The sequence below is a fragment of the Podarcis vaucheri genome (assembly GCF_965113315.1).
Source record: "Podarcis vaucheri genome assembly, chromosome: 11".
NCBI classification, from domain to species: domain Eukaryota; kingdom Metazoa; phylum Chordata; class Lepidosauria; order Squamata; family Lacertidae; genus Podarcis; species Podarcis vaucheri.
The window spans coordinates 30,321,427-30,345,144 of NC_138749.1; the positions used below are offsets into that span (position 1 = coordinate 30,321,427).

Below are 23,718 nucleotides of genomic sequence, written 5' to 3' on the forward strand. Positions count from 1 at the left end.
GTATCCATTTATATCACACACACACACATTTTAAAATGTTGTAAGTTGCATATTTATCATGTAGGATACACATACATACTAAAACAGCATTATGAGTCTGTTCTGCAAATACCACTACTGTCTTGGTTTGAACAATAAATCTGCAAGTATCAGGAAGCAGTAATTACAAGTTAAAAGCACAATCCATTGATACATAACTTCTTGTTATCCAGCAGATGGCAATGGTTATAGTACTTAGTAACTTTGGATTGGCAATTGGAAGTTTTGCTTTAATTACCGTACATGTATTTATTTAGTACGTATGTGCATGTGCCATCTTGTAATTTTTTTTTAACGTGTGGGGCAGCTTATAAATAAAATAAATGTATTTGCCAAAATAAATAAGCTAAATTTGTTGCCTGTTGTTCATGATACCCTTTCAAATGTTTGAAACATTGAGTTTAATATGCATATTGTGTTAAATATGCAACTCAGTTATTTGATATTAAATACATGAATAACATTAGTTGTTGAGTTAACTTTTGTACTTTGAATAAATTATTATTTATTTATTAAATTTCTGTACTGCTCTTCATCTAAAAATCACAGGGCAGTTTACAATATAAAACACAAAAATGCATACTGTAATAATAAACCATAGCAATAACCCCAGTAGGTAAATTTCTTTCTTCCTTCAACTTTTATTCATGAAAATAAAATGGGTTTGTTTACTGTTCCTTTCCATTCAGAATGTTATTAACAATTCAGTTCTAGCATGTCTAATCAAAATTGAGCCCCAATGAGAGGTAAGGTTTTGCACTGTATTTTTTATATATATTTTTTAATTGGAAATTGTATTTTTATCATTTATGTGTAAGCCACCTTGAGTGAGTTTTACTCATAACCAGAAACACTTTAAATAATATTTATAAGAAAAATACTCCTTGGGTAAGTGAGTATAAAATAATTATTTTTATTCCTTTATTTATTACTCCTACTATACCACAAAGGTCTCAAGGGAATTTACATTTATGTAGACTGCAGCATGTCTCCATTGCCTGGTACAGGTATAGGCTATTTTTGCAGCCATAACACTGTATGCAGTTTGTTCACAATCCCTCTTAAGATATTTTGTCTATGGCATTAGGGACATGGAATTCAGCTCTGTTACAACTTCAGATATATTTCTGTAATTAATGATACATTAGATCAGAGCTTTCCAAACTTTTCATGTTGGTCACACGCTTTTTAGACATGCATCATTTTGCGACACAGTAATTCCGTTTTACTAGCAAACTAGAGGTTAAACGAACCCCTTTCCAGCCCTGGGAGGAGTTCGGTAAGCATTTGCATGGCACATCTACGCCCAGGGGCGCGGACTTATAAAAAATATTGGGGGGGGCCCGGGAAAGCTCATGAATAATAAATAAGCTCATGAATATGCAGATAAAGTGGCGCCGCCTCCTCGTGAGCGAATAGGGGAGAGCGTGCTGCGCCTATTAATCAGCTCCGAAGGAAATTGGGTGGAGCTTTTGCTCGGGAGGGAGGGCAGGAGGCATGCAGCCCGACCCTGTGCATTTTGGGCTGGGGGAGGGGCGGCGGTGGCGCTCTGCTGGAGGGGCGCCCGAGATTATTGGGGGGGCGGAGCCCCCCAAACGAATTTTTGAGGGGGCTCGGGCCCCCTCAGGCCCCATGGAGTCTGCGCCTATGTCTACGCCCTGCAGCCAACACACTAACATGTCAAACCTACAGTTTGGAAAGCTCTGCATTAAACCATGATTGACAGGAACAAACTAATACAATTAGATTAGACAACAATAAGCAACCCGCAATATTTTTTGCTTATTGCATCCTTTTGTTTTGTGTATATTTCTCAGGGAGGCAAGCCACTTGGAACAGTTCCTCTAACTCCTCGTATAACTACATTTCACTATCCAAAATCAATAGAAGAGACAGATTTGGTCAGACATTATTGCACAGAGCTGCTGTGGAAGATGACCTAAATGGTTTACGTGCAATGATAAAAGCTGGTGGAAATGTAAATACTCAGGATTGTGCCGGTGAGCAGAATCTCCAATGTTAATTTCATCCAATGATGAAATAATAATGTGTAATAATAAACTTGAGCAAGGCACAACTTAATGCTAAGCATGTTTACTTATCATGTGTTCTGTGATATGCTAGTTTTACTGTTTAAGTAAGTGCTTAGGGCTGGGCCTGTAATTTGTGTTAACTACCATTTTGTGAAATGGTAGTTAACACGAATCATCTCCTGCTCATTCCAGGAGAAAAGGGGGAAACTCTGGGAAATTGAAACCAAACATAACTGTGCATGAGTTCTGTTTAGTACATAAAGGGGTTCAGATCAGAGAGCTGTGTTCCTAGACTCAACTAGGTCATGTCCCCACCTCCGATGAGGGAGGAAATGAAGCTTCTTCTCTTTCCTTTCCTCACCCTCTTTGTGCCATGTACCAAAGCATGAAGGACATGTCTGAGCTTGCTGCAATCTCAGATCTCATACTTGAAACTATAGTCTGTATTGTGTGTCCAAGTGTGTTCTACCTGTGTTCACCTAGCTGCTGCTTGGATCAGCACATGAATCATACCTTTGGATTTTGTAAGTAAAACCTTTTAAACTTACTTAACAGTGTGTGGTCCGTTCATTTTCTCATTACTTTCCTGATGGGCATGTGGAAATTTGCCTTCAGCAGCTCCTGCCTATCCTTAAACCTCCGGAATTTGAAGGAGAAATGTGGGAGGGGGTGTCTGAATGCTAGGATGTTTACAAAGCACTGTTCGAAAGCACCATGGTTTGCTCTGAAGTCCTAATAATCAGGGCTTTAAAGGGAAGCATCACCTGATATCACTATGAGATCAGGTCATTGACGGTGGGCGGCCCCAGCCACCTGTTAGCTTCAGTCTGTCCGCAGTTGGGGAGATAAAGATTTGGCCCTCTGGCCAGAAAACTTCCTTCACTTTATTTGCATAGACCTTTTGGTCTGTGCTTGAATGTCTCTCACAAAATTAACTGTCTGTTGGCACCTTTAGCCACCGTAGCAGTTCTAAGATATACAATAGGTTGCTAGTGTTCCATTCCCTTTCCACTACCTAAATCCTCAAAAACCAGTCGTAGTCTCCAGGAGGGGAATGTTTTCTGGACAGAGGGAAATGTAAGTCATTAGAAAATAATCCTATAAAATATATGGCCTAAATTCTAAGAAAGGAACACAAAAAATAAGTATTTTTTTGATGCCACAGGTTGGACTCCACTGCATGACGCTAGTCTGGCTGGATTTTGGTGGACAACAAATGAGCTTTTAAAAGCAGGAGCTGATGTTAACTATAAAGGAAGTGAAAAAATAACACCATTACATGATGCAGTTAAAGGTGGTCACTATAAGGTAATGCTTCTGTATTTGAAAATACGTTGCAATTTATCTTCTACAAAAAGCCACAAGGGAAGCCATTGTTTTTCCTTCTTAAAGGTACAGATGCTATTGTTTTGGGGTGCTGCTGCAGTGGAAGCTGCCTACCATGAAAAACCATGTGACAAGGACCAGGAGGCAGAGATTAAAATAGGGAAAACAAAGATTTAGAGGCCTGGTCCATTTGTTTTTATATATGTATTGGTTTGTCTGCAAAAAAAAATTAGAGGGTAGCCCATCCCCAAATAATTTCTGGGTATGGAAAGTAGTTATAATGAAGCTTTGTTATCTCCTGTTTTGAGCTCTTGTCTTGCACCATCTAGTGGAAAAAAGAAAGAAATAACTGTTTGTCTTGATTTTTCAAATGCTTGAGAAGGTCCAAGAGTTCTCGTATGCAATAAAACTTCTGCAAGATTTGCCATCATTTCTGTCCGAAGATCTGTTTAGCTGTGGAGAGTCCTTATCTGTCTAAAGCTGTTCCCAAGTACTGGGAGTCTTTAGTTCGCTTCATTATATTTAAGAAATGCCCTTTCCTTTCCTTTCCTTTCCTATCCTGTCACAATTGGCATTCCTTCCTTCTTTGCATGTATTTTGCTAATTTTATTATAATTAGCTGTACTGTACTTAGAAGATTGGGGGGTTATTTATTTTAGACATTCAATAAGACATCTGTGGAATGTAAACATAGACTAAATTGATCCTGTTACAGATAGGTAGCCGTGTTGGTCTGCCATAGTCAAAAAAAAAAAAAAAAAAGTCGGCAACAGGCTCATCTCAGCTATCTGCCAATCTCCCATTCCCACCACCCTTCTGAGTAATACCCCTCCCCACCTTCTCACTATATAGAAGGATCTGGCAACTTCTGTTTCAGTGTATCTGAAGAAGTGTGCATGCACACGAAAGCTCATACCAAGAACTAACTTAGTTGGTCTTTAAGGTGCTACTGGAAGGAATTTTTTTTATTTAAATTGATCCTGTTTGTCTCTTCTGAAAGAGCTTACATATTCCATTAGTCTTCTGAGGTGGTATTCAACTGAGTTTCATCCAGAATAAACCCACTGAAATTACTTGACCTAACTTAGTCATATTCATTCATTTCAGTGGGTGTCCTCTGAGTAAAACTTGGAATACCACCTCTGATTTGTAGATTTCTTAAACAATCTACCATATTTTACAAAAGTTGTGTGTTTATTTATGACAGTGTTGTAACCACTCCTTTTTTGATTTTTGCTGACAGTGGCAACGATGTTTACATTTGATTTTAGGGATCTAACAAGTCAGAATGCTGCACAAGCTTAGTGTGTCCAGAGCCATGGAATGTTGAGAATGTCAGTCTTCAGGGACACCCCCCTCCCAAGTACATAGTAATAAAGTGCTCAGGCTCTAAAACCAACTCCTTTCACATTATAAGTGCAGTGCAGGAAGGTTTCATGAAGATGATACAAAAGCCCGTGTGTTTTTTGCTGAAACTTCCTCCTCTCTTCATCAAGTTTAATAAGCACTCTTGTTCCAGGCTGTCCCAAACAGAACCATTTCCGTTAGGGGCTGAGGATGAGCTGCAACATTTTGTTGCAGGGTTCTACTTGCTCATATTATATCTGTAACTACATGTAAAATTGCAACGAGCAGCAGCGACTTTGACTTTTAGTTGCTGTGGAGCGACACCTGTGGCTGTTCTGTATGATGAGTGAGATACGGAAAGAGTGAAAGCATTAGGAACAAACGTTGAAGCATCTTTACCTCTAGGTGGCAGAGTTACTACTTTGGTATGGAGCCGATCCGCTGCTCAAAAATGAGAGAGGGAAGAGTGCTTTAGAAGAAGCAACTGACATGCCTATGAGGAAACTACTTGCAAGTTTTATAGCTAAATCTAGAAGAAGGTCAGCATCAGGTAAGAAAGAGCTCTATTTAGACTGACACTCATTCACAAAGGAACTACAAGAAATATTTTTACTCCAAATTTGAGATTTGTTTTGTATGCAGATAGGACTTTGTCAGCATAGCTTCACCAGAGCACTGGAATATAACAAAATGACGTATGTATACAGTATTTGTGTTTTGGATTAATTAAGCAGGAATTACTGTCAAGTGATACAGTCAATTTTACAATATATAGGACATGCATTTTTGCAAACTTCAGTGGAAGCAAGATGTCTTTCTTAGCATTTTTAATGTTAAAAATCTAGTAATGTTTTCTTTGAATTTTGTTGCTCTATGGCAAGCATCAAGCTGTATCACACAGCTCCTCCAAATATGGGTAGCACTTCTAATTTTTGGTAAATAAAAATCTGATCTCAAATTCATATTCATGGAGTAAAAAAGACTAATGTAAAATTGTTGAACAAATCTTGAACTATGATGAAGTTCTGAAATTGGTGTGTGTGTTGAAGGTAGCTAGAATCATACATTGTAAGTGTGAAGCAGCTATAACATTTTATTTTGATCTGTGCAATTTTGTAATGTGTGAAGAACTGACACATTTGATTCATTTGTTCTTTGAAAGCTCAGCAATGTTTGGCAGAATGATAACACTAGAGCAAAACATGGCATCCACATTCGACAAATAGCCCCCAAAACTCCCCTCCTTCTGAGTCTTGAATGTCCACAAATAGGATTGCTACCAATAGGCAGTTTCCAAGCCTGAGAGTCACAAAGGTCATCTTGCATGGTGAGGGTCATTGTGCAACAGCAATGAAGTGGGGCAGCCAGCAATTTAACAAAGCCATGGGAATATTTAAGACTGAGGGCTTTAATTCAATAACATCCTGAGCTCCACACTTTGTACAGCTGTTGGTCATCTGAGCTAACACAGTTCAGGTCTACTCATGAGGAGCAGCCTGCCTCTCAGATGGGTACTGTGCCATATAGTCATTGCCCTGTCTTGGAGCTTCATGAGGCAGCATGAGGATTTGGAGGTGGCTCATTCTTAATCTCCACTTCTGAGTTCTGGTCTTGCTGTGCCAATGTCCAGTGCCAAAGGACCTGGGCTCAGCATCACTGTCATCACATCCTGTCTATTCCTCTGTTACAGTCTTCAGAGAGGGCTCTGGGTCCTCTTTCACAGAAGCCTCCTGCTATGGGAGCATGACAAATGTCCATGTCAGAAGAGTTCAGCCAGGGTAGGATAATTACAGTGGGACAGAGTTATATCTTTTAGCCAGACTAATTTGCTGGGTCTCTTCCCATTCTGCTGTTTCTTGCTGTGTTGCCTCCTTTGATCAGAGGTTGTGTAAGAACCAACCCAGATTGTGCATGTGCTACTTAGTTCTTCCACAATGAAATTATTGTTGTTTAAGAAGAGGTTTGACAGAACCTTTGGGTGACAGCTGATGCAATATTTAAGAACAGAGCTCAGAGACCAGCCTACTTCCATTTTTGCAATGAAAGTGACTGGTGTACAGCACATATCAGTGACCTGCATGGTCATTCAGCTGTCAGTTACTATTTCTATCCCAACGTCACACAGGCTATCAGCTGTTTCACATAAAAAATAATAATACCACACACTCATTAATTCATAATTTTATAAATGTATTTTTAAGAGGAAAACTTGGAGAGGGCTTTTTCTAACAGTTTTTGTGTGTCATTAAAAATCAGGCTTAAAAAAGCGGATCCAAATATCTTCCTTGAATGTATTTTTAGCTGAAAGAGTTTTAGAAGACCCAGTGAGTGACCAAAGTAGAATTGAGAGCCAGTCTAAGGTAAAAGTTAATAATGAATTTTCAATACAAGTGAGTAGTGAAATATAATAGTCCAGTAATAGTCAAGGTATTTTAATGCAGAGGTTTTCTGAAGTGCTCTTCAAGGTCCTAACCATAATAATTAGTTTCTAACTAGTAATATCAAATGCATTGAACCAGAGACACTGCCAAATTGGAGAGTATTTTCTGTCACTTCACCCCACCCCCTGACCCGGCTGCTCTGCTCTCCTTGGGGATGCCACTTACCTTAAATGTACGAGGCAGCCAAAGGTTGTTTAATTCTTTATTATTACTCTTTGAAAGGAAGGGTTCTAACCACTTAAATCAGCGTGAGTGTCTCTCCACCCATTGCCCCCGCCTACACTTCTTAGAAGAGCTTCAGTTCTGGAGGCAGCATGGTGCTGAAGCCGTTCCAGAAGTGTGGCTTAAAGGAAGCAGCCAACCACAGTTTCTGGAGCTGAAACCCTTCTAGGAAGGCCTTTTTAGAAAATTTAGGCAGAGGGAATGGGCATCAAGAGATCTGCACTGCGGTGAGCTATGCAAGCCTCTCTTTAAAAGGTAAAAAAAACAAAAACGGGGGAAACCCTTGGCTACCTTGTACAGTGGTACCTCAGGTTAAGAACTTAATTCGTTCTGGAAGTCCGTTCTTAACCTGAAACTGTTCTTAACCTGAGGTACCACTTTAGCTAATGGGGCCTCCCGCTGCCGCTGCGCCACCGCCGCACAATTTCTGTTCTCATCCTGAAGCAAAGTTCTTAACCCAAGGTACTATTTCTGGGTTAGCGGAGTCTGGAACCTGAAGTGTCTGTAACCTGAAGTGTCTGTAATCTGAAATACCACTGTATATTTAAAGTGAGCAATAGCCCTACTTTCCTCTCCCAAGGAATAAGCCTCCTCAGCTTGCTTGTGGGTCCCCTAGCTGCATGGGGTCCTCTAATTGCCACAGGGCTACAAAGTTGAACCCTTTTGTCTTGATCCAGCAGCACTACGGCATTTATTTGACATAGCGTGGAACTGATTTTTGATTGTCCTGTGGTAATTCACAATCTTTTCTCTTCCCTATTGTTATCAAAACCCATTCATGTGAATAAATATTGGGTGGGGACTAGGAAATATATCCTGGCTATTATTTCTGTTTCTGTTCTATTATCACTGTTTTGCTTTTCCAGGCAAAAACATGCTCAGGTGAAAGAGTTCGCCATACATCTAAGGAAAATACTAAGGTACTAAAGCTACAGAGGGTAAAGTCAGAGCCAAGTAAGAGAAAAAGGACTTCACAAAGAAATTATGCTTCCAAAATGTGCAATAGTTGTTCACTAGTGAACACTACAACATTTGAAGGTACATGTCTGGTTTCAAAGGCAAAGCAGTCAGTCAGGGGAAGACCACCATCTTTGGGAGCATCAGGTGACAAAAGAAGAATAAATGGACAGAGGAAGGACATTCAGGATGGTCCTGCAACTGATCTTACATTGGTCTCAAAAAGAACAGTTGGATCTTCAGAGTATCGCCAGTATAATTCGAACAGAAGTTGTGAAGCTGAAGAAGACTGTAACATGGCAATGGGGTCAGAAATTCAGCAAGAGAGTGACTCTAATAATAGTATTGATGACTGTCCATCAGAAAGAAAAGAGGCTCTTAAAAGCACTGAACTGGCAGGAGCAACAAAAGATCAAGCAACTAATTCTCATACTGTCACATCACTGAATCCTGTTGAAGAAGAATCTGCTTTTGAAACTGAGGTAGTAAATGAATCTAATTTGGATTCTACACACTTCTTATGCAAAGACATCGGTTTGCCTTTGCAGGAGGAAAGCCAGTATGCAATGAAACATAATAAAGGGTCTAATACTCTTAAAGTTACTTTAGATGACAACCTTCATACTGCTGAAAAGAAGCTTGTCTGGACAGTAAGAGAGGGCATCATTATTCTTGCTTCTGAGAAAAATAGATCACTAGACCAGTATATGCATTCTGAAAACTCTGTAGATCAGATTAATCTGGACAACCATAGTTTGGGGCATGAACTGGGTGTGAAAGAGCCTTTATCTGTAGCTGAATCTGTCTGTTTAGAAGAAAACCCATCCGAGTCAAAAATCCCAACCATCTCAATGTTGCAAGAAATTGAACCTCACAGTGATTCAGATTGTACAGTCCTTTCTGAAGAATACAATTTAAATGCAGGCCAAAACCCAGGTGAAAACACCTCTAGAGCTGATGGAATCTGTAATGAACAAGCAGTTCATGTTTGTATGGAACTATCCTCAACAATTTCACAGAGTATTAATAGAGTTGGTGTTTCTGAAAGTCCCAGCACTTGCAGCTTCAGTGAGCAAAGATTTTTAACTCCTCCTGTTCATGAGGGCATTATGATGGGAAGAGCAGAAGGAAATGTTGGGAAATGTTGCTTTGAGAGAACAGGAAATGGTAGTAGGACTGAGAACAACACAGTCCTCCCTTTACAGATGCTGGACAAAGACCTATTCCAAGGTAATCCATTCAGAGAAGATAGAGAGATTGCTGAAAATGCAATGATACAAAAGGAGAGGTGGAGAGAGAAAAATAGACATACGTCTAACTTCCATTGTGATTATTTTTAGTGCAGCATTAACTTTTTTATTTACTGTTGATTGAGGAAGTTTTATTATATTTTTATCATTTGTTGATAATCTGAACCCTTGAAATTATTAATTGAAGGGCCATGTAAAAAGGATTCAAATTAATCTAATTACAGTGGTGCCTCGCAAGACAAAATTAATTCGTTCTGCGAGTTTTTTCGTCTAGCGAATTTTTCGTCTTGTGAAGCACGAAATCCCATAGGAATGCATTGAAAATCAATTACCGTAATACGTTCCTATGGTCAAAAAAAGTCCAAAAAGCCAAATTTGGTACAACAAGAGTTTATTAACTGCTCTTTAAAGTCACACATACTGTAAAGAGCATTTCAAAAATTGAAGGAACAATAAATTAAGTTTCTAAACATGACAGAAAAACATTTAAAAATCAACAAAGTGTACAGTACATTTTCTAAGACTCTGGGGGACCACTCGAAGAAGGTTCCTCTTCCACTCTTTGCTTCTTGCTGAAGAACCTGTCCATGGTCTGCTGCTTCATCCGCCTTTTCAGCACCTCCCTGAAAGGCGACAATGACCCTCGTATCAAAAGTGTTCGCAAGGTCATGTGCCACGTGCTTGTCAGGGTGGTGCCGCTGTGCAAAAGCCTGCACATCCTTCCACTTCATGCAAATGTCCCTCAGTTCTTTGGAGGACAGAAACCCGGAATTTTTTTTAAACAACAGCAGAGTGGCCCAATGGTCACAAAAAATCATAAAAATGCAGAAAAAAACCACACAAGCTTCCAGATTCTTGCAAACCCCTCCCCAACACCAAGTCCTTGAATTCCAAACACCCCAACCCAAAATCCAAAAACCCCCCAAAAAGTTTTAAAAATTTAACTTACCAAATGGCTGTAAAAGAAGTTTTGGAAAAGCTTCAAAAATCAGTAAAGTCTTCAAAAACCTCAAAAAAGGCTACCACACCGCGTGCTATGAGTTGCTCCTCGAAGTCAAGTCGCAACTGCACCTCTTCAAGCAATGCACCCTTGGTATTAACGGTTTTACGAAAAAGGAAACAAACTTGCAAGACATTTTCGTCTTGCGAAGCAAGCCCATAGGGAAATTCATCTTGCGAAGCACATCAAAAAACGAAAAACTCTTTCGTCTAGCGAGTTTTTCGTCTTACGAGGCATTCGTCTTGCGGGGCACCACTGTATTTCATTTATTTATTTTAATAATTCATAAATTACAGTAGTTTCTAAGAAGGAAATTAAAATATATCCCTGATTCAACAGTGAAAAAGAGTATTTAAAGAGTCTTTAAAATGCAGAAATTGCACTGTTGGCTGGTGAGAAGGGATTGTGGGGCAAAAGGTACCCCAGTTACCACCCCCAAATAGCTGATAGGTGCACTTATGGCTTTCAAAGAAAGTGTAAAGTTCCCCTGTGAAACCTAAAGGCAATTAGTCTTGCGAGCATGGTGAGGCTAATTCCTGTCCATTTCACAGATCATCTTCATAAGATTTCTTGTAGTAAGATATGGTAGTAATTTTTTTATGATTTTCTGCAATGAGTTAAATTAGTAACCTACTCTACATTAGGGTTACCACTGCATGTGAAAACAGTTGGCTCCAAATGGCTTAGTACTGAGCACCTTAGTCAAAATTATGGCATTCTAAATTAGCACAATGAAACGTTTGCCTGGTTCGCACCTCACATTAAATCATTGTTAAAATCAACGGGTTTAACATGAACAAACAGCATGCAGGTGCTTCACACCTGTGCCTCCATGCTTTCTGGAAACAAGCCATGGTCTGATTTGTCACGTCATTTGAACTCAGGCTTGTGGTTTGTTTCCCCAAAACAAAGCATGAACAGTAAGCCAAGAACAAGGTTTAGTTTCTTCTCATAGTTTGGAGAGAAACAAGCCATGAGGTCAGGTTTGGGTAGCATGAAAAGCCAGCACATGCCTTGTTTCCCAGCAGGAGCAGGGGAGGAGTAAAGCATCCACAATTCCAGCAGTAGGCACCAGTATGTTGCTCAGCCACATTAAACCATAGTTTTATTAACTACAGCTTAATGTGATGCACGAAACAAGCTATTGCTACACTATATTTTGTTTCAGAGTAAGCAATAGAAATGTTAATAGATCTTTATAGAAGCATTTTGTAATAATTTTCTGTGGAATCTTAAAAAGTTTGGTGAATATTTCAGGAGCAGCAGGCAGCTCATACTAATCATGTCTGTAATAATATACTTTATGGTATTTTCATTAACATTCTTCATGGAGACGCTGCACTTTTTTATTCAACAGATAAATCACTACAAACTCAGATCCTTGGAAAATGTTACAGTGAGAAGAATGATAAAGAAAATTCAAACAATACTCCAGATGTATCTTTACAGTCAAATGAATTAGAAACTATCCAAAGTAAAAGAATGGAATCTATATCCATTGAGGATTGTCAAAATGCACATTTGTGTTCTAGCAATAGTGCAACTCCTTTACAGTTTAATTCGACTGAGGAGCAGGAAATCCCACATTCATTAGGTAAGACAGGTATGGTTAACCTGTGGCCGTCTCGATGTGGCTGAACTACAACTCCCAACATCCCATTGGCTGTACTGATTGGGGTTGATGGGAATTGTAGTTTGGCAATCTCTAAATAAGAAGAGGTTAACCACCCCTCAGGTAAGCAGTTAATAACATTGCAGAAGTGAATATTGTGGCTGAATTGAGTCAGATTTCCCATCACTTTGAGATTGTTCAGACATACCTTGGCCTCCAAAAGAATATCTGAGGCGCAGCTGGGAGAGGAATAAAAGCAGGGGCAACATGTCCCATTTCACCGAGGCAAAATGGGAAGGTGTCGCTCCCACCACAGCCACATTTACCTGGGTTGTGCAGTGGCATCCATGAAGTGGAGATGATGGTGGTGGGTTCCGGCAACTTCTCACAAAATCTTGCAGACTGCATGAGATCTCATGAGATCTTGGTGGGAGCTGCCGCCACCACGTCCCTGCCAAGGCAGGGCAGCCATGGGGACACTTTCTCTTGGGCTTCTACCGCCTGAGGTGGCTGCCTCAGCTTGCCTCAGGGGTGGGCCAGCCCTGACTCAAAGCTCATACGGTCCTTCCTTTCTTCCTTCACTAGTTTAAGATTCTAAGTTAATGGAATGTCCCACATATATTAGAAAGTGGAATCTCCTTGACCTTTTACATATAAGCATAGGTATGTTGGGTGGGAGTCTTCTTGATGTTTCCATTTTATCTTAAACTTCCTAAGGATCATTAGTTATAATGGATAAAACAAATCACTCTGAAATACTGTTAAGTCTTCTAAAGTTATTTCTCCACATTTGTGGTACGAAGTATTTACATTTGTGTCTTGCTTAGATTCATTCTCTTTTAAGTCGTTGCTCCATTTTCTCCCCAAATTTTTTTATCTGTAAGCTACACATGATAAGGCTACAGTGGTACCTCAGGTTAAGTACTTAATTCGTTCCGGAGGTCCGTTCTTAACCTGAAACTGTTCTTAACCTGAAGCACCACTTTAGCTAATGGGGCCTCCTGCTGCTGCTGCGCCGATGCTGCACGATTTCTGTTCTCATCCTGAAGCAAAGTTCTTAACCCGAGGTACTATTTCTGGGTTAGCGGAGTCTGTAACCTGAAGCATATGTAACTCGAGGTACCACTGTATATGAACTCATGGTTATTATATATATATAAATATATATAAGGTAAAGGTAAAGGTACCCCTGCCCGAACGGGCCAGTCTTGACAGACTCTGGGGTTTGTGCGCCCATCTCACTCAAGAGGCCGGGGGCCAGCGCTGTCCGGAGACACTTCCGGGTCACGTGGCCAGCGTGACAACGCTGCTCTGGCGAGCCAGAGCCGCACACGGAACGCCATAAATATATATACACACACACATATGCATAGATGCTATCTGATAACAGAAGACTGAAGAAGACAGACTAATGTTATGTAAACTTTAGGAGACATAATTGTTTTAGGTTTACACAGCTGAAGTTCAAAAGGTTGTTAATGTTGGCACTGATGTGTGAATATTTTACACCAGTGTCTTTGAAAGCATGTTTTGGCAAGTGGTATTCCTTTAAAAAGTATTGGCCAGCATCTAGCATTTGGTGTAGCAGTGCCCCTCAAAATACCTTATGTAATTATTAATGAGTGCAAAATATGTCTTTAGACTCTTCACATTCTAGTGAAAAGGAGAAACAAGCATCTTCTAATCAGCTGCTGTGCCCCATAAAACCAAGAATAAACAAAACAAATGCCAAAGGAGAAACTTGTTTGCATTTGGCTGCCAAAAAAGGAGATTTGTCTTTAGTGAAATCTTTAATAGCATCTGGAGCATGTGTAAATCAGAAAGATAATGCAGGTGTGGTATTCTTAATTTATAGTTTAAATGTTTTCTGCTATGTTGTGACCCTAGAATCATCTCTCTCTCCCTCTCTCTCTCTCTTATCAAATTCTCTTCTTCACTGCCAACAGCAACATCCAAATAAGGATTCTTCATGGTTTTATAGGATTAATATTATGCTCCATGGAGCATATATATATACTGATATATACATATGGACACACGCACACTGTATTCAAACAGATGTCTAGTAGATGAATAGGTGTGCAAATATGTAAAGTGGCCTGGATCTAAAGCGCTATTATAGTTGGAAAAAAGAAATTTGGGTGGGACTTTGAATTGCTTTCTATGAACAACAGATCATAATCTACCTTCAAAACTCCTTTCAAATTCATAGTCCTCTTGGGCACCTGGAACAAGCTGTACAGTTATTTGGATCCAGGCCAATGTAGTAAAATTATTACATATTATTAGATGTGGCAACATTATTAAGTGGGCTTTTCTTCAGTGGCTCCCCATTTGTGGGGTGCAAATATCTTTAGACACCAGGCTCAAACTTCCCACTTCACCCAGGCTTTTGACTAATTAAAAAATTAAACTGTGAGTGAGGGTCATTGTTTAGTTTGTTATTATGCTACGTATTGTTGTGTTTTTATACATAAACCACCCTGTGATCCTTGAATGATGAATGGTATCTTGATAACAACAACAGCAACATTAGGTAAAAGCTCATGCATCTTACAGACTCATATCTAACTCTGGTTTTACTAGGCTGGACAGCAATTCATGAAGCTTCCAATGAGGGCTTTACTGAGATTATCGAAGAGCTGCTCAAAGCTGGTGCTGATGTGAATTGTAAAAGCCTGGGTGGTGTTTTTCCAATTCATAATGCTGTTTCAGGCAACCATTTTGAGGTAATGTAGTGCTAACCAGCCTCTCTCTCGTCCACCGTCTGTTTACCAGCTTGAAAGCGTGTTTCAAATCCTAATTAAGATGGACCTATTTGAATTAATAAAGGGTTTGCCAACATGACAACTATAGGGTTCACAGGTGCCTGCAGAGCCCTTCATTACACTGTGCCTCCTCCACCTCATTGAAACTCGCCTTGACAGAAGCATTCTGTTGTAGTCCATAGACAAGGTTGTGGTATGCACTTGGTTGCAATGTATGTATGTAGTGCCTAACTTCAGTTTCTCTGGTTTACAAGTACGCCCACAGGCACCAAAATATTAGCAGCCTCTGATACAGAAAGCACCTTGTTTGAAGGGCTTTTGATGTCTATGGCCTGGGTACGGATGGGGAAGAAATTAGGTTTGCTTGGTATTTTTGCATTTTAATGAGAGCTATCTAATTTGCAAACTGATACAGAAACTGAAACATGATTATCATTTTAAATTCATCACTTCTCTGAATTTTGTGACACAGTTGCCCAACCAAACAATGTGTACATAAACGCTTATATTAGTGGAAAGTCTGTTTAAAATACATGTATTAGTGAAAACAATATATAAATTGCATATATTAGTGAACACATCATATACATTTTTATCTTGAGGAAACTGCTTGCATAGTATTGGAATATGTATAAGCCAATACTACACTTAAATGTGTTTATCAGGAGAAATATGCACTAACATGCTGACTAGTTTTCATGAAGTTTTCTTTTTTTGGGGGGAGTATAAATTGCTGCAGAACTGAGTGTGGAGTGTGGACTATAGTATTCAAAAAATGAGAAAATGGGAGAACTGAAATTGTCAGATTTATCCATCCCTAAGCCTGTCTCTACATTTAGCCTTTGATAGAGTAGGTAGTGACAAAACACAGAGTCCAACTTAGGTTTTGCTTCTGGATTCTTTTATTTTCCCAGCATCTCTTGGAGTTACTCCCTTTGTACCAGTTTATTGACTATCACAAATCCTTTCCTCTTCTTCTAATTCCCTCATCATTTTTGCTGTAAACGGTTTTTTTACTATAATGTTATTGTTTTAATTTTTTTGTAAGCTGTTATGAGGTTTTATTACCCTGAAGTGGTATATAAATGTTGTAAAATAAAATAAATACAATTTTAAAACAAATCGGAAAAAGGAAGCTGAATGTCTGTTTCTGATCTTAACATTTGGCCAGTCTCTGGACAATTGTAAGAGCAGAAGAACATGACAAAAATAGTAACTAGACCATAGGAGTGAATAATTAAGAAATGTGTTGCAGGCAGCACAGTGTCTACTACTTCATGGTGCAAACCCAAATGAGATGGACAACTGTGGGAACAATGCCCTGGATGAAGCCACCTGTGACAAAATGAAAGAACTCCTTAAATCTTATGGTGCTACTGAGACCAAAGAGGCTCATCAGATGACTGATGTGCTTGGTATGTCCCTTCCTTCATATTAACTGCAACTTCCTTTATCCTTTTAAAAGGCATCCAATAGCACGATAAGCTTCTTGAAGTTACCGTACTTGTTTTCCAGCACCCTGGTCCTATTGTAATTAATTCTCCATTTTAGTGTGTCTTAAGTGGATTTGATTTTCAGAAGAAGGGATCAAATGGCAAATACACACGTGTGCGTGTGCACAACCAGATCCCCCCCCCGTACTTAATATATGCGTACTCAAGCTGATACTATGTTGATTTGGTACATTCATAACTTATTTTGAAACTATAATCATTATTTCTTGATTTAGGCGAAAAAGAGTTGCACACTTCTAGGTCTAGAAAAATCCGTAGTAGTTGCAGTGCCTGTGAAGAGGATAACATGGTTTCACAGCTCAATTCAGCTAAACAGAGCTGTGACACAGTGAGTATAGATAGTTGAGCAGTTTTGTTTCCATGTGTTAGCATCAAATGTGGCATGTATGAAGTTGCTGAATCGTGAATTATGTTTGTGTTATGTGGAGTTTCTGTTCACCTTTTGGCCAAAAAGGCCCCAAAGGCAGCTCATAAAACTTATAAACACAAAATCCAAACAATACAATAAGATACAACTTACACAAGATTTAAATAGTAATATTTCAATAACATATTTAAAAGAAAGGAAATAAAACCTAAATAAATCTCCCATTCCATGAAAGCAACCCCTGCCCGTGCCAAAAGCGAGCAGGAATAACCTGACTCCTTCTTTCCCCTTTGGCAGCCATTACCCAGTCAGGGAGATGCAGAACAACTCGCTCCTGACTGTTCCAAGCACAGTCTTTTCCTCTGCATCAGGACTTTCTAGGCAGCAGCTTCTGATAAGAGTTCCAGGCAAAGCTGGTTTAAAAAATGCCTTTCTGCACGCACAAGGTGTATTTCACTTACACAAAGGATATTCTGCACCTCATGTTACTGTGTTACACAAAAAAGTGGAACTTATTCCAAAACTACTCTTCCACTTGTAGTTGTGTTGTTTTTGCCAGCATAAGTATTATAGAATCTATGTATCATTGCACGTCATGAACTCTTCCCCTGGTGCTTGCTTTTTGCTGATGGTTCTTTGGATCAGACCACATGTTTTACAGACAGTAGCAGCACAAACCTTCATAACAGTAAATCACTGTACACCTTTCTCTCTTTGTAAGTTGTGTGCACCTATACATCCAGCACAGCTGGCTCAGGTAAAATACCTGGCCGCTTTCCAAGTTCTCATGTTTTAGTTCAGTTCCAGACTGCCTGTCTTTAATAAAGCGAACAATGATTTGCATTTGACAGCACGAGTCCATCAACGAAGTATTGCAGAATATAGAAGAGAAACAAGATAGACTTTTGCTCTTTGAATTAAGAAGCCAAAGAGATGCAGGTGTGGATAAATTGTATAACTCATGAAAGATTGGCTAAATGTGTGTTTCATTGTTATGTTGGAGTAACAATTTTTTTGTAACTCCAAAGTTGCGTCTTGGATTCATGTTCATAGATGCTGGAAAGACTCCCATTGTAAAAACGGGTGCACCTACTACATTGAACAGGAGCAAACGTCTGAAGCTTGGGACTCGAACTGGAGCAATTGGGAGCTGCCTCAATATGATCCATCCAAATCCTGTGTTGCCCTGAATTGTCCCAATTCAGTTCAGGATCCAGTGTATAACTCTAATGGAGATACAGGAAGCAAAGGGCATAGTCCCTAAAGACAGCTTTCCTTAAGAAGAGGTGCCTCATTGGCACAGGGTGGCAGTTCCTGCCTCATTGAGGTCCATCGACCTTCCTCATTTTAATATTTAGGAGGTATTTAAAAATATTCCTGTTCACTCAGATGTTTAATGACTGAAAGCTACTGAAGGATGCTGTTCCTGCCAGCCTTGAAATGCTTAATTGTGAAGGTACAGTTGTACCTTGGAAGTTGAACGGAATCCATTCTGGAAGTCTGTTTGACTTTTAAAACATTCAGAAACCAAAGTGCGGCTTCTGATTGGCTGCAGGAAGTTCCTGCAGCCAATCAGAAGCCGTGGAAGCCCCATCAGACGTTCGGGTTCCAAAGAACGTTAACAAAACGTCCGAGTACCAAGGCATTTGGGATCCAAGGTACGACTGTATTGGATTGTTAAAAAACATTTTTAATTGTTTGATTTTGCTAGTTTATTAGTTACTGTCCTCAGCTCCTTTGGGTGTAAGGACAGAATAGAAATAAATTAATATTCTCTGTGATATTGGCATGGATTTTGTATTGCATACAAAACTGTATAGCGTTGTAAAGCAATTTGTAGAATGAAATTTGCTTTAAAAAGCTCAAGAGTAGACAATACTAGCTGATTTCTCTGTCACATTGTTTTAACTGCCACATTTTTATTGCCTCTGTTACAAATTATCAAAAGGAGGCATGTCAGTTTAGTTTATTAACTTATTAAATCTGTAAATGTTGAACAGATCTATATATCCAAGATCTATCTCAGATACAGAACATTTTGAATGCTGTACTTGCCAAACAGAAATCAGAAAGGGATGATCTTGCTAAGAAATACAGGTAGGCAGAAGAAAAACTGTAGGTTTTTCTTTTCTTTTCTTTTTTACAAAATAGAGCATGGAATTATTATTTTTTACTTTGAAATCAAGCAAAATTATAGTATGCTATCAACATTCACAGACCCTTCATTAGTTTTAAATCTTGTATACTTCCCATTAAGTTAAATCAATCCTGGTTCTACAAAAAGTAGTACAGATCTTGTGCTGCTTTGGCATCTGTTTTTAGCTGTTGTGAGAATTATGCTTTTATTTATTTGTATTGTTTTAAATAAAAATCAATCTGACTAAAATATTTCAAAATAGGATTCTGCCTTTAAAAAAATGTTTGCTACCTTCATTTAGGGTGGTTTAAAAAAGCTTTTGTTATTCATTATTTTTGTGATTCATTATTAGGGAAGCTTGAGAAATTTGTTCTTTGCAGATTTTGATACAAACTGACCTGATCCACCTCCTGGATTAATACATGAATCTGAACTCTGTTACTCTTTTTAATTTTGCACATCTCTGAATATTGTGGTGCAATTTAAAAACAAAAAGGAGAAGCATGCAAAATGTGTATACTTTAGAACAGAATACATTTTGCCATATATATTTGTGAGAAAGTATGTTTTGGAATACACATTTTAATGCAGATTCTTTTTTTAAAAAAATCTGCATTTTAAAAAAAATCTACATATTAATGCAGAAAGAGATGTGATGGACTTACGAATGAACACATATGAGACTAACCTGGAATGGAAATAGATGGATCTGATCATTATGCTTAGAGGCAAGCCATATTCTTGAATGGAATGGGTGGTTCATTTTAAACAATATGTATTTTTCATGGAAGTTCAATTGACTGTTCAATTGTTTTTAAATTTGATTTCAGAGCTTCTGCAGAATCTTTTAAACAGGGAGCCCTAAGGGAACAGATAGCAAAGCTTGTTTCCAGACAAAAGAGTCTTTTGCTCATGGCACAGAAGCAGAAAGAACTAGGCCAGAAAATACAAAATTATAAGAGTGCAAAAAAGGAGGCTTCACATTCAGCAAAATGTGTCCCAAGCACACATGGCTCTTGTGAACGTAATAACACAGAAGATGATCCATCTGGAAGAAGAGCACCCTCCTCTGATATAGCTATAGGCCTTGAAAACAGTTGGGTCGCAGACAGTATTTATTTAGATCAAGAATCCAGCCAGTATCCAAACAGGTCTCTGAATATGTCAGGAGGGAATGGAAAAGAGAAAAAGCAAAAAGGAGTTGGTCCCCAAAAAACAGCGCCTGAAAACAAACCCAAGGAATATAACACTGAGGAGTTAACAAAGGTAACACATTTGAAGTATGTTAGATCATGCTATAAACCATACTATAGATCAGCCAACATTGCCTTCAGAACATGTAGTTTGCCTTATTCAACAGACACACATAGAATATATTGATCATACATCAGTGGCGCTACAGAGAACCAAATTCCCAAGAATTTAGTGTACACTAAATAGTTCATCTGCTAAAAGTACTGTTGTCAATAATAATATTATTATTATTCAGCAAACCACTGAAAGTCAACATGTTTTCTCTAATGTGTCTTCACAGCAATACTCAAATGTAAGTGAGGATTTGCAGATGCAACCAGAATTAGAATCTACACACAGCTATCTCGCTACTCATCAGAAAAACATCCCAAAAAATAGACACTCGCTTAATGCTAATTTAGAGCCTGCAGGGATATTTTCTCATGCGCTATCACAAAGCAGAATCAGCCCAAGTTCTTCTCAGTGTTCTAACAGTCAGAATTCTGAAAAACAATTAAACTTCAAAGCAAGCAGATGGAAGAAAAATCAGCTATTGGATCTGCTCAAACTGGGAAAGATTAAGTCCGGAGATGATGTTCTAGAATTCACAGTACAGGTAGATTGTTCAGTTGCAAAGCAATGTAAATATCAATGCTAAATGTATTAAAAAACCGCAATCTTAGCAAAAGCTAATTGATCATTAGAAGCAACAAATAATCCTGTGGCACGTTAAAGCTAACAAATTTATTATGGCATAAGCTTTCATATAGGAAGTGTTACCTGACATTGCAGGTATACAAATATGGTTGGGGAGTGAATTGTGAGGTCAGGAGGAAATTATGCCTAAATAACGTTGTAATGATTTTGCCTGCTCCATTACTGCATAGTTCAGGCAACATATATGTTATAATACGATCAGGACCTGGTTCAAATTCTAGCATTAAAATAAATATTCAGAGTTTATTTTCTGGCTTCTCTTCCCCTCCACCCTGATTCAGCTGGGTGCTAAGAGTGCTCTTTTGCCCTGTATTATCAAAAATAAGCAGGAACACAAGTAAAGGCTGGCCTATGCCATTTGATTGTGCTGTGTCCTAGCTTAGTGTCCGAAGAGGGTGTGGGGACACAGATGCAACTACGTCCCAACATGCATTGCTTGCAAAGAAATGCAGTGCTGTAGTGCTTCTATTTTCTCTATCCTCTGGCCTTCCCTTGCAGCACTATGGTGGCAGCAGATGTACAGCAAACTGCAGTTTTTCCAGTCAGCTGCTTAGCTGGGGACAATTTCTGCTTATTACAACAAGCAAGTGGACGAGGGGGAAATTGCAAGGCTGGTATGATAGAATTAGCAGGCAGCTACTACTGACAAAATAGTTGGAGCGCATCATGGTGATCTTCAGCCCAGACAATTACATAGTCTAAAAGGTGCTAGTGGTTCAAAGTGTAGGGGATTATAATTCTTAATTGTTTTGTGTTCCTTGTTTTTGTTTTTAATTTAGGATTCCAAACATAAAGCCAGCCTTTTGGGAAATGGTAAAGTCAAAGCTGGCAACAACACAGTTTACCAAAATCTAGTTCAATGGATTAAAGCACTACTAGGAAGTGACATTTCTGTAAGCTGGAAATACGTATACAACAAGGTAGGCTCATTATTATTTTTTAATAGGTGACAGAAAATTTAATGTTAGTGTGAAGTTTGTTGCATGAAAGTGAGCAGTGTAGTGGTAGTTTGTCTGAGCACAGGCAGGCAGGCAATGTCAGGAGCGAGTCAGCAATAAATCACATAGTGTAAATGAAGTTAACTCTTTATTAGAAGAAGCAGGATCTGCTCAGGTGGGCCAGGCCTAATGAGCACAGCAACTGGTTGTTTATTATTATTATCATCATTATCATATTCTGTACAATTCATTCATTATTATTTTTAAGGAGAACTGTCATCAACCAAAAAGTGTATTTTTAAAAAATAAGCAAGAAAAAGAAGGGGGGGGGGACCGCAAAGCATTATAGTCCTATGTAGTCTTCTGCATTTGACTTTGGCTTTTTGTTTTTCCATACTTGACTTGCAGGAAATGTATAAAGTAGATATATTACTTTGACACGGGCTCAATATTTCTTGATGCATTTTTAAGAATGAAGTAAATAACATCTTCAGTGACGTATATTTGCCTTTATACAGGTCACATACTGTGGAACTCTGTTATCAAAAATTATTGCTGAAGTTCATGTTTCTAAGGAACCAGAGTTAACAGTGCAACAAAATAAGCTATTTGGTATGTGCTGACTAAAATGTGAATTCCATTTAGATGAAAATGCCCCCCAAAAGGACAGGGTTTATAAATCTTCAGACTTCTACTGCACACTTTTTCTATCTTTTTCTATCTAAATTATGGACATAATAGCATTTTTTAGTAGAACCATGCATGTGCCTCAGAAATGCTAACAAGACAAGTTTTCTCTGTTGGAAATGTTATGGTTTGCTGTGATTCTCTCCTGAGCGAAGCTAGTGAGTTAACCTACATGGGTTGGAGAACCCATAAGTGCTAAGAGTTAATGGCTTAATTAAACTTGTCTTTGCTGGAAATTTTGTGAATTTAATCCAGTGTTTGTGTGGCTGAAGGAAACAGCAGAAGTACTGTCCTCTAGTTGTTTTTGGGAATAAGAAATATTGGCTTCAGTCAAAACTGTTCATGTACACACAAGGAAGACACTATTGCAGATTAAAATATCTATTACCAACTTGTGCTTAGAGGTATCAATATTGGGTAAGGGAATATTCTGATACAAATTAGTAACTATTTATGAACTTCTATTTTTAAACAATAATATGACAGAAATCTTTTAAAATGATGTCCAGGTGATATATGATCCCAGTATTGATAAGCAAAATGAATAAATGGTGCTGCTCTATTTTCTAGAAATGTCAAAAATAGTGAGGGGATTTCTGCCATATGGAGTGAACCTCACACCCAGCAATTTCTGGGAGGAAAGATGGTACAGTGGTGCCCCGCAAGACGAATGCCTCGCAAGACGGAAAACCCGCTAGACGAAAGAGTTTTCCGTTTTGGAGGTGCTTCGCAAAACAAATTTCCTATGGGCTTGCTTCGCAAGACAACAATGTCTTGTGAGTTCCTGCTGGTTCCCCCCCCCTTTTTCTAAGCCGCTAAGCCGCTTATCAGCTGATCCGATCAGCAGATAAGCCGCTAATAGCGCTAATCCACTAATCCTTCAATGGGCTTGCTTCGCAAGACGAAAAAACCGCTAGACGAAGAGAATCACAGAACGGATTCTTTTCGTCTTGCGAGGCACCACTGTATTATTGGACAGATATATTTCTCTTGGCTTGCATATTCCCCATGACTTCTTGACATACACAAGAACAAAGCCACCCCCTGCCTAATGCACCAATTAGGAACAAATTGTCAGGCCTGACCCTAAGTTTTTTAATAGGCCGAACACAAGTCCAACATAAGCAGGT

At 38.9% G+C, this 23,718-nt stretch overlaps 1 protein-coding gene across 10 annotated transcripts in view; it reads left to right on the plus strand.

Annotated features, from left to right (window-relative positions):
* Positions 1–23,718, plus strand: part of ANKRD31 (ankyrin repeat domain 31) — a 53,967-nt gene that overhangs the window by 21,145 nt on the left and 9,104 nt on the right. For 6 of the 10 annotated variants that reach the window (XM_082191850.1, XM_082191852.1, XM_082191856.1 and 3 more), the window contains 16 exons: positions 1,857–2,039; positions 3,238–3,380; positions 5,151–5,295; positions 7,047–7,105; positions 8,275–9,595; positions 11,973–12,209; positions 13,869–14,060; positions 14,814–14,956; positions 16,251–16,410; positions 16,725–16,837; positions 17,728–17,815; positions 18,877–18,973; positions 19,844–20,279; positions 20,548–20,862; positions 21,743–21,883; positions 22,420–22,513. In XM_082191850.1, coding sequence (XP_082047976.1) covers positions 1,857–2,039; positions 3,238–3,380; positions 5,151–5,295; positions 7,047–7,105; positions 8,275–9,595; positions 11,973–12,209; positions 13,869–14,060; positions 14,814–14,956; positions 16,251–16,410; positions 16,725–16,837; positions 17,728–17,815; positions 18,877–18,973; positions 19,844–20,279; positions 20,548–20,862; positions 21,743–21,883; positions 22,420–22,513 — 3,867 coding nt within the window. The remainder of the gene's footprint in view (positions 1–1,856; positions 2,040–3,237; positions 3,381–5,150; positions 5,296–7,046; positions 7,106–8,274; positions 9,596–11,972; positions 12,210–13,868; positions 14,061–14,813; positions 14,957–16,250; positions 16,411–16,724; positions 16,838–17,727; positions 17,816–18,876; positions 18,974–19,843; positions 20,280–20,547; positions 20,863–21,742; positions 21,884–22,419; positions 22,514–23,718) is intronic. The other 4 variants (XR_014212103.1, XM_082191853.1, XM_082191857.1 and 1 more) reach the window with 4 other exon arrangements.